Source organism: Bactrocera neohumeralis, chromosome 5, assembly GCF_024586455.1.
Source record: "Bactrocera neohumeralis isolate Rockhampton chromosome 5, APGP_CSIRO_Bneo_wtdbg2-racon-allhic-juicebox.fasta_v2, whole genome shotgun sequence".
Taxonomy (NCBI): Eukaryota; Metazoa; Arthropoda; class Insecta; order Diptera; family Tephritidae; genus Bactrocera; species Bactrocera neohumeralis.
In genome coordinates, this window is record NC_065922.1 from 35,744,582 (window position 1) to 35,756,599 (window position 12,018).

Consider the following 12,018-nt stretch of genomic DNA (forward strand, 5'->3'; position numbering starts at 1 on the left):
TGTCTGTCTGTATATATACGAACTAGTTCCTCAGTTTTTAAGATATCATTTTGAAATTTTGCAAACGTAATTTTCTCTCATTTGTCGGAACTGCCGATATCGGCTCACTAGAGCATATAGCTGCCGATCGGAATCAAATGCTGAAAAACTGATCGGTGGTCAAAAATTGTTGCTATGCATCAAGATATACAAACTGAACGATCGGAATCAAATTTGGTATGGGAAAACTTTGGCATTTGACATGGAAATAATATAATCTCCGAAAAAATTTTCAGATCGGATTACTATAGCATATAGCTTCCATACAAACTCAACACATAGTTACTAGAAGAAATGCACCTGTGAAGGGTATATTAGCTTCGGTGCAGCCGAAGTTAACGTTTTTTCTATTTATTCTATATTGTATTTCTCATCTAACTCTAACGCTTTCTTTCACACTTTCAGTACTTTATATGCTTTTATGGTAGCTGTTAATTTTGAGTATGCTATAAAAAATCCGGTATACATAAAGTACAAATACTATAGCATTTCCTTACATAACACTTATTATTTTGAGAATAACAGCTGCCTTTTCCAGTTAATATATTTGCAACTTAAAGATATTTCGGAAAACCACTCTTCAAATAATATGTAAACTAACTGAGAAAAAGTTGAATGGTGACCCATTTCGAGGCTCTCTACTTTATAAAAGAAAAAACACAGACACTTCAAATGTTTATTATCATTCGAACGAAAATTCTTTGATATTTAGTTTTTGAAGATTATCTCCTTCAAATGTTGGCCGCGTCAACGTCTCAGATGGTTCATCCGATGAGCTCAATTTTCGATGATTAGATTTTTAAGGTAGGACATAAGATGATTACGTCAGGAATGTGAAATCTATGTTTATAACACCATACCACATCGCCATATTCAATTCTTATGTTTAAAAGGTGGCAAATGGATGCGGTTGCTCGATTTTTTCCGGTTTAAAACTTACTTATATTTTATTTCTCTACTAAAACTGCCTAAAGATGTTCCATCTTACAAACAATATTTTCAATATCGGTCTATAACTTTTCAGGAACCCAGATGGCAATTACATGTACCCCAGTTTTTTTAACAGACTTTTTCCGAAACTGTCAGTTATTCCGTGGGATGTGGTATTAAAATTCGGGGAAAATGTTTTGCTGATAATAATATACCCCTGTGTCAAAAAAGGCTTAAATCGGGTCAATACTTCCCTAATATAAAGATTTGCGAACTAACAGTTGTCTTTAGAACAGATATCTCTGTTAATATGGGAGTTATTTTAATGAAATGAGAGAGCGTATATTTCTGAGGACAGTGAATCTTCGTGCCTGAAAAGGACGAAATCGGAGGAAATTTGCCTCTACTTCAACATAACTGATATTCACAGTTTTGCAACCTCCCGTTTACACTAGTCCATACATACTATTATGAGCAAAATATAGTAAGACTTTGTTCATAATTTTAAAATTCTTAATTTATTCTTCAAAATTTACATATGTCGTCCCCATGAAAGTAATCCTCCTTGGCCTTAATACACTTGTGTCAACGTGTTTTCCAATGCTAGAAACAGTTGTTAAAGTCAATTTCCGGAATAGCATTCAATGCGCTCAGCGATTCACGTTAAATGTTTTTAATTGACTCAAACCGGTGTCCCTGGAGCGCTCGTTTTAGTTTGCTCAATATCCAGAAGTCACACCGAGCTAAATGAGGCGAATACGGTCGTTGGGGTCCGATATTGGTTGAAAATTTGGCAAAAAACACACGAAGAATCAATGCAATATGCGACGCTGCATTATCGTGGTGCAAAAACCAAGAGTTGTCAGCCGACAATTCTGGCCCCTTTTATGAATAGCTTCGCGCAAAAGATGCATAACACTAAAATAATATCGAAGAAAACTGTCACCATAACCTTGATTTTTGACCTGCTTCGACGTGGTTTTTTCGGCCTCGGCTCACCTTTGCCACGATATTCGACCAACTGATCGTCTGTTTCCGGGTCGTAAGCAGTAATAATAAGTTTTGTGACATCCTGGTAGTCGGAAAGCAATGTTTTACAGACGTGTTAGGAAGAAATTGTTCTGAGTCTCAAATGATCTTTCAAAATGGCTTTCACTGAACTCTCCGATATTCCAACAATGTCAGTAATATCTGTGACTGTTAATCGTCAATTCTCTGACACCAATTTCTTTATTTAATTGATGTGTTGATCATTAGTTGATGTCGTAAACCTAATTCCCGACCTTGTTCGAATAGTTTGCACCAATCCAGAACACTTTCTCGCGACGAAAAATTATCACCGACAGTCTGTTTCAACATTCTGAACGTTCCGGCATCAGCAATTTGATTCCGCCTATAAAATTTAATGCAACTTTTTGGAATAATTTCACTAATCGTAAAAATCGCCGAATGCACTTTATGTACTTCAAAAAGACAAGAGTTTACTAAATACCAATGATTATTTTGATGTGATATTTGGCACTGATGTCACTGACACTAACGTGTCACTGTCATACATGCCATTTCTCGGCTACCAATATATGCTATAAAATGTTTTCCAACTTTCCAACGAAATGATATTTTAATGAAATAAAGTGGATACGTTTTCTTAACATTGTAAATGAAACTGTTCTTGGCCTAAACCTTACATCCTTAATAATGTATAATGAATTGATGCGGTTGACGTTTTTCACTTTTCATTAATATCCATTTCTGATTTCGTCTAACAATGAAGTTGGAAACTTTCGCTACAATTTTTAATATTACCAACACCTGAAGTTATTTCCCGGGCTTTGATTCCTGTAAATTGCAAGAGTAGGAAATGTTTGGTTACAGCTGAACTTAGCCATTCCTTACTTGTTATAAACTAGCTTATCGCTATTTTATTGTCTGAAGTTTGAGTTATTTTCACATGTCTGTCACTTTGGTAAAAACTGATGTAAAGCTAAAAGCATACGTACTTTGCCAAGATGTCTAATGAAGACTAAAATGCTGGCCTTTTATTTATGCGTTCTTCTTCGACCGTAGAAGCCTTTTTGGTAAAAGTTATTCCGAAAATTGGTCCAGTGCTGACCTTTTTGAATCAAAATGTCACTAAAAATAATTTTTAACATTCAAAAATATGTTGAATTACTGATAAGGAGAAAAACGCTTCTGTTTTTTTATAAAAGGGGTTTTCAATAAGAGCGCTTCTTTATTGCTGTGAAAGTACATTCGTTGCCATTATGTATGGAACTCGATATATTTTGCATGGCCACCACGGGCACGCATGCAGAAGTCCAGACGCTGAACACAATTTTCGTACGAAATTCATCAATCGTCGCTGGCTTATTGGCATAGACCATAGACGTAGCCCCACAGGAAATTATCTAACAGCGTCAAATCGCACGACCGAGGCGGCCAATTGACTAGGCTATTTCGCGAAAAAACACGTTCAATAAACTTGGTTTTCAATAAATCGATTGTGACATTCGCTGTGTGGATTGTGGCGCCGTCATGTGGGAACCACATATTGTCCAAGTCCATATCATCCCATTCGGCCCAAAAATATTCAGTTTTCATTGAGCGGAAGCGATTCCCATTCACAGTATGTAACGTGGCGGTCTTGATCATCACGGAAGAAGTACGGCCCCATGATGCATAAACCGCACCAGACGGTAATTTTTTCAAGAGCCATTCAGCCAGAAATGAGCCTCATCGCTGAAGATGATTTTTCGATGAAAATCAGGATAATTTTTAAGTTGTTACTCAGCACAATTCTCAAACATACGACGATTCTGGTGGTCTTACGGCTTCAGTTTTTGTGTCATTTTGATTTTGTAAGGACGTAGGCCAAGATCTTTTCGCAAAATTCGTCACAACGATGCCCAACGCTCGAGAACGACATGTGAGTGTCTGATTTGGATCTTCCTCAATTTATGCGCTAGCGGCAGCAATATTCTCGACACTACGAGCATTTTGTACTGGCCTTTTCAAATTTTTCCACTAGACGCTCAATTATTGATCTGACAAGACAATTATGACCACCATAAATTGGACGTAGCGCTCTTAAAGTTGAGGCCACTGACTCCGAATTTCGGTAGTGAATTTTAATAATTTTGACTCGTTGTTGAATCGTATATCTCTCCAAGAAGAAAAGGAAAACCTTACTAAAGAAAAATGTCAAAAGAGCAGGAAAAAATATGGCGTATTTTTCTGTCCCTATCGGTCTACTTTTGTAGTGTCCAAGAAAACCAACCATCACTTACCATTAACAAAAGAGTAACCAACAATCAGAAAGTAATTCAAGAATATTAAATTTTTGCAGAAAATTTTATTTCGGAATAATTTCACGCCACACTGTTTGTTTCTTTGGTATTTCACTGTAATTTGTATAGTAAATATATTAACAACAAAATATATTTATTTCAAAAAACTAAATTAGTCAATAAATAAATGAGTAAAAATAAGAAAAATACATTTGTATGTACTATATATATATAAGTATATGTGTTGTTGTTGTTGTTTTTTGCTCTTTGTTTATATTACCTTAAAATTGTATGTATATAAGTTTTAATATAGTAAATTTTACTGTTATTTTCTTTGTTCCTATTAAACTGTTGCGCTTTCAAATATCGTATGTATGTATGTATATTACATTTTAATTGATGTCGTGTTTTGCTTTACTTTTATTTGCATGCACATGAAATGTGCAACAGTGACGTCACACTTGTCATATACCACAAAAGGTATTGTGTTGCTATATTTTTTCTACAGCACGCGCCATATTAATATGCACTCTTTGTAGTTGCAAATTAATTTTATATTTTTGCGTTTATTAAATTTGAAGTTTTTGCAGATATTTTATTTATTTTTTTGTAAGTTCGGTATATTGTTTGGTATGTTGTGCAATTTGACAACATTATTGACACCATAATCACTGCTTTTTTTATTCGCGTTTAATATAATTGAAAGAAAATTGCCTTGGTTGCTTTAATTGCATTTTCAGTGCGGCACAGTGTGCCTACGATGTGGTGTTCTTGTGTTTATATTTTAATTTTATTCTTTATATTATTTTGTATTTTATTTATTTTGTATCTTATTGAATATTATTTTTTAATTTTTTTTTTTTTTTTAATTTAATTTTTTTTATTATATTTTTTCGTCTTATGATTTCAACTTAATTATTTGCATTTTTTATTTCATTATTTTTTAATTTTTTATTTAATTTTTTTTATTTTTTTATATACATATTCTTATGTTTTGCTTTTCACTGTATATATTACTCAAATTTAAAATATTGCTTTTAAAGATATCTTATTTTTTATTTAGTTCTGCACTAAATTTAATTAAGTATATATATTTTTTATTTATATATAATGTAATGTAATTTACATAATATAGTTTTCGAATAATGAGTAGCGTAATAGTAAGTAGTACATTAGTGCTTTGTGTTTTCATATCTGAGTTCTAAATAGTTTTAATATTCTTATTTTGTTTTATAGTTTTAGTTAGCGTTGTAATAAGTACAAGAATTGACTTTAGCCTTCGCTTTAAAAATTAGTATAAATTTAGTTGCTTTATTTTCAAGTAGTGTAAAGTGTGTGGTTTTGCGATTTTCAAATTTAAAAAAATAAAATATAATAATCAAATATCGATTTTAATGTTTTGTGATATTTTTATGTGCTTGGAATAATTTTTAAAATTAGCTAAAAGTTATACTTAAATTTGCGAAATTGCAATGTGCTTTTAATGCTTCAAATTTTTGATTGTATTATTAAGAAATTTTTGTGAAGTTTTTAATTTTTATACAATTTGCATAGCGAACGCTTCAAAAGGTTGCAATTTTTTTACTTTTATGTTTAATTTCTTTACTGAAGGGTTATAGCCACTTGCAAGTCAGTCAAATGCGTTTCACATGATTATTTGGAGGCATCTTATTTAATAAATAAATATTTTAAAAGTCGTCCATTCATTTTGAAAAATTTTCGATTCCCTTGATATTGTAGTCGACCTCCTCGAGGACCGCCGAAAAATAGGTGCGGACGGTGAAGACGATTTTCTGTCTAAATTTTTTTCAAACCCATAACACAAAAAATTTCATAATTACTGCTGAAATGATCGAAAGACTTGTCAGAACTTTTATTTTTAACAAATTTGCAGTTTAACAAAAAAAGGATATTTTTGATAAAATTTACCCCTAGAATGGGCTTATTATCAAAAACAGCATTCCCTTGAAAATTTAAATCGATCGGTCCGAGTTTTCCTCCGAAAATAATTATTTGAGAAAAAAAGCCTTTAAAGATTTAGTAGAAGATTTAGCTTTGGGAGAGGCTTTTAAAGCTATAGATTCCCTTGATAACGTAGTCGATCTTCAGGAGGACCTCTGCAAAAATGTGCCGAAAGGTGAAAACGATATTTCCATCTAAATTTTTTTCAAACTTACAACGCAAAAAATTTTATAATTACAAGAAATAATCGAAGGACTTGTCGAAACTTTATTTAAAGCAATCAATTTTGTAATCAAAAACTGCAATCTTTTGATCATTTGAAAATTTTAAATCGATCGGTCTAAGCGTTTCAAAGAAGTTTTCCTCTAAAAAGAGTGTTTTCAGAAAGAAACTCTTAATGCTTTGGAAGCCGATTACAAAAAATTTAGTTTTTTTTTTCAAATTTTTCGGAGAATATAGTCAAACACAGTATGTATGTATATTCGATATGAAAGCAAAAATAGCAATTAAATGGGTACACGTAAATCCTTAACCGACGAAAATATTTTTGAAAGTTCATTCTCTTGAAGCTTTCCGAAACATTTTCCGGGATTAACTTCAAATTTTTGGAGAATATGGTCAAATATTGTATGTTTACTCGATATAAAAGCAAAAATAATTTTGGAACTTCACAAAAGGATATCATAAGCCCTTAATCCACGAACATATTTTTTTAAGTTCACTCTGAGTTTCGACTTTCGGAGCTTTTGCTCACATCTCCGAAACATTTTGCGGCATTAACTTCAAATTTTTGTAGAATATTGTCAAATATTTCATATAGTAATAAGCCAAAAATTATTGGTATTTGGAAATTCTGAAGTGGTTGTAACCCTTTATTCTAAAAACACAATTTTGAAAATTAATTTTGAGTTTCGACTTTCGACTTTAGAAGTTTAAAAGCATTAGTTCGGCGTAAAAAACTTCAGTGTTGGATATTTTTGAAAATTGTTTGTTTCAACGACAACAAGGCAACCCTCTTTATTTAGTATGAATCAAGAATTCTGGGTGGCAACACACTCTATTTAGTGTGAAAGAAAAACTCTGGGTGGCAACCCTTCTTACTTAATATGCTTGAAGATTTTAAGCAAAATGTTGGAGCAATGTCTACCGCGACTGATTTGCATTACTGCTTTCTATTCTTTTTATTTTTTTTATTAAGAAACGCATACTTTTTGGTTCCAAGTTTTGAAAATATTTCAATTAGTGGGTATTTGGTATTTTTAGTTTCAAGAAAGACCATGCTTATGCCACGCATAAAGAAAATATTTTTATGTAATATAATAATATTACATCAGAAAAATCAACGTTTAAATGTTGGCTGGTTATTTAGTGTATGTATCCCGTTGGCTATACTTAAGTTTGAAATATTCATTCTTTTATATTACAATTTTTACGAATTTCGCTATTTTTCATGTGCCTGAAGCACAATGGTGGTATTTTTGTATTATTTAAATTGTGTTTAGTATTTACATAATTTAAAACTGAATAATAAACTTTTTGTGCATACTTATGTAAAGTTTTTAGTTCAATATACATGCCATACCTTGTCTGCGCTTTGCAATTTTGGTATTAATTGAGATTCTTACATACCTTTCTATACAATTATATATAAGTATATTTCACTGTATTGTTTGCAACAGCACTAATTGTATTTTTATAAATTTACTAAAATACTTTTAACTTATTTATTTTCTCATATGGTGGTTAAACATATTTTTACAGACTGTATTTTTAGTATTTTTGAAGAATTTCGGTGAGGTTTTGGTTTAGTTATAAATTTATTTTTTACCTGTTGTAGATTTTTATTTTAAGCATAGTCATATTTATTTTTGTAGAGCATGATGATTTCATGTACATGGGTATTAATTGTTAGTAATAAATATTGCAAATATTTCTAGTTTGTCTTGCTATACATTTTATTTGATAATTTAGTGAAATAATAATAAAGCTGAACCGCACATAGAATAGAAATTATCTTAGTATGATGGCATACGACACAGTGCTGTCGGTGAGTATGTCTGTGAATGCCCGAAGATGTAAGCGAAGTTCAAATGCGTCATTAAAGTTCAACTAAGGCCGTCACTTTGCCGCACTAAAGCTAACCCTCAAGCGCTTTTCGTACAACCTAAGCTAACGCTCAAGCGCTTTTCCCGCAACTAACTTCGCCTAAATGTATGCTATATCCTTGAACTTTTCCACTATACATTCTTTTGGCTGCGTAAGGTATGCTACACTTTGCGTTGAGTAAACTTAGATACTGCTCTAATCCCCTATACTAAGTATGTATGTAACGTCAAAATATAATATCGCATTTTATTTCGAAAACTTCATTGCACAACTACTTAAATGTATATCTATGACTTATATATTTTTTGCTACTAATTGTCCTAACGCCTATATGTATGCTACTGTTTTCGTCATCGTGCTCATCTTCCGCAGCGCCAAAGCCATAAGGCCATGCTAATATGCAATAAGGCTAATTGCTAACTTTTTAAAACAATTAATCAATTGTATGATTGGTTAATAATTATTAATTATTAATAATATATTATTTATTATTATTTTGTAATTTTTTATATTTATATTTATTTATAAATATAATGAAGGCTTGTTTTATGACATTCTCACTAGACACTATCGTTTGCATGAAAACAATTTTTTGTTGTTAGTTTAATTTTATAAATTTTTTTTTGTTATTTGGTTGCTAATTACTAAATAATTGGTGTATTCGCTTTGTATTGCTAATTGATTTCAAATTTTTATTCGCTGTTCAATTGTTGTGTATATAGTAAGTTATATATACTAATGAACGCATTTTTTCACAATAAGTTTATATTATTTGTTTTTTAACTATATGCTGGTATTAAAATTTTTTGCAAAAAATTATTATCTCATATATGTTGTCAATAAAAATTACTAAATTGCTCATTATGTAAGTTTATTATAATATTACTTTAATTAATTATTATTTTTTTTTTTAAGAAAGTGTTTCTTTTTCTTTTTGCAAGTTTTTTATAGCAAAAGTTGCGTGAAAATAATTTTTAAGTATTTTTTATTGGAAAAAAATGCATATTTATTTACGCGAAAAGTAAGTAATCTAACACTGAAAGTTCGTTTTCCAAAATTTAATAGTTTCTTGTAAAAAAACTGATTGCTTAAAGTTCAGCGCAAACTATTGCAGCGTGCCATTTATAATTTTTATTTATTTTTTTTTTATTTTTGTCATTAATTATACAAATTTTCTTCAGCGCTCTCGCTGGCCCACACTCCCCTTTTATCATTTCTCATAAATATTATCTGTTAAATTTACTGTTCGTTTGTTTACGTAGTGTCGTCGTTCGTTGGCATTCGTGTCTTAACCACCACCTAAACTTAACGCCTGAACTATACGTGGATCAGCTTTACTACCCTCACGAAATTCTTCTAATGTTAATTTACCATCATGATTCTTATCCATTTGATCGAATATTTTATCCACACGTTTCTGCGGCGTATTCTCATCCTCCGATTGCGGCTGTTGACCCTGTTTGCGTGTAGCAGAAAAATACATAAGAAAGTGATAAAAAGGTTTTAGTAAATTAAAGAAAATTTTTATAAAGAATAAATAAACTGTGATGTTAATATTTTAGAGTTAGCTTTTATGAAGTAACAACGAGATAGTTCGTGATTTTAAAAAATCAGAGAAATTCTTGCTTAGCTTAAGGAGTTACATGAGCTCCCCCGGGGTAAAAAACAGCCATTTTCAACATTTTTTACAATTTTTTAAATTAAATATTTTGTTAGAATTTTTTTTTTTGTGCACTATTCACAAAGAAATTCTGAAATTTTTAGAAAAAAATATTTTAAACTCGGCCATTGCGACGCCATTTCCGGTGACTCCACGGAAAAAAATGGACCCGCTTTGGCAGAATAACTACTTACATGATAATATAAGGTGAAAAAATACGTGTTTTAGTTCAAATTTTAACTTAGAATTTGGACGAAGGAAAATAAACTAAAAAATAGATTTTTGGCAGAAATTTTTACAAAAAAATTTAAATTTCAGTGAAAATTTGGCGACACTTGTTTTTCAAATACAGTAGAGGCCCGCTAATCCGGACATGGCCTAATCCGGATTCCACTGTAATCCGGACAGGGTTAAAAAACTCAAAATTTCTATTATGTCCCTTGTAATCCGGACCGACATTCTCTATCCGTATTCTCTAATCCGGATCACATGTTTATTATTCACTACATTCGCTTTTTTTTTTTTTTTTTTTTTGTTTTTTTGGAACATGTGTATTATTTGTTATAATAAACAAATAGAAATTTATATATTTTTTTCATAATACATAGTTCTGATATGTCTTTGGTAATCCGGATTTCCTTATATTCCGGATAGGGGCCGGTTTTAATTGATCCGGATTAGCGGGCCTCTACTGTAGTTGTAATCGAAAAAAAAATCCGTCATCCAAGTCTTTAAGCATTTTATCTCAAAACCTGTGAAAAATTTCATGAATATCAGTTGAGTAGTTCTCGAGAAATCTTGCCAACCGATTTCAAAAACACAATTAGAAAAACGCGTTTAAAGACGGCTTACTTAGCCTACCTAGCTTCGAGCGCACAAGTTCTCAAGGCTTAAAAATTCAAGATAATATTCTAGAGGTGGAGGATTTTTGGAAACCCGCAAACCCATGTAACCCCTTAAGAAACATGCTATACAATATAATTGTTATATAAATATTATTTATACTATAAGCTGGGCTTTAGAAACCTTTCTCCTGACAGACTTGAAACGACCTCCATATAATAGTATGAAACTTTCTAAAATCCCGGGGCAGGGCGCATTATAACCTGAATTGTAGGCAAACTGAACTAAGAAAAAAGTTTTTGGAATTTAGATAACAATGTTCTCTGTCCAATGGCGGCATTGCCGACACAGTTTGCAGATAGACACGAGCTATGAACAGATTGATTACAGCATAAAATGGCTCAGCAACACTAACAAACTACGTAAGCATAGGCACTCTTCAAAGAGGTTATCATTCATCTAAGGATATTTCCTTCCATAATCAGTGTGATAATGGAAAGAGCCCAACGAATACATTTTTGGGCCGCGAACAACGAAATAAGTGTAACCCTTAGTAAAACGGCGATGATGCTCTTCCTCACTCATTGGTTAGGAAGCATCACCAATGAGTGAAGAAAAGCATCAGTGGTACAAGAATTTGTCTGACCTCCACGGCAAAATACCTAGGGGTTGAAATCGATATCAAACTGAACTGGATATTAAAAAAAAACGAATAAATTAAGCGTATAATACACTTAACGTCTTTACACTTAAACTGCAAAATAATTCCTAGCGGGAACTGGAGCCGTAAACCAAATATAATCATGTGGATGATAAATTCCATGTGTGTGATGTTACAAAACTATTAAGTAATGTCCGACCGAAACGCTGATTGTGTTCTTACATCAATTGCCCATAGAAGTGTTTATTCGGAAAGTAGCAGTAAGTCCTGCTATCAGAATAAAGGACTTCGTAGGTTGGAACCGGAAATATTATGTATATTGCGCTATTCTGAACCAGCGTACTCTAATAAAACAGACTAAATCTCCCGAGGTTAGATTTTATTAGTCTCTTTCTGGTGAGGTCACCCTCTAACGTGAATGGAGAAGAAGTTTATATCTATCTATATCGATGGGACAAAGTGAACTGCGGAGTAGAGTCGGAGGTAAACTCCAATGATCTTGACATAGCTACTTCTATCCGTCTACGAAA

The 12,018-nt window shown here is 31.9% G+C and overlaps 1 protein-coding gene and 1 long non-coding RNA gene across 13 annotated transcripts in view; one reads left to right on the plus strand and one right to left on the minus strand.

Moving 5' to 3' along the window:
* LOC126759875 (uncharacterized) overlaps window positions 1-12,018 on the plus strand; it is a 565,378-nt gene that overhangs the window by 302,881 nt on the left and 250,479 nt on the right. The window lies entirely within an intron of this gene.
* Window positions 4,302-12,018, minus strand: part of LOC126759867 (frequenin-1) — a 107,280-nt gene continuing 99,563 nt past the window's right edge. For 5 of the 6 annotated variants that reach the window (XM_050475036.1, XM_050475039.1, XM_050475037.1 and 2 more), the window contains exon 9: window positions 4,302-9,780. In XM_050475036.1, the coding sequence (XP_050330993.1) occupies window positions 9,613-9,780 (168 nt within the window). In that variant the 3' untranslated portion in view covers window positions 4,302-9,612. The remainder of the gene's footprint in view (window positions 9,781-12,018) is intronic. The other variant, XR_007667095.1, reaches the window with a different exon arrangement.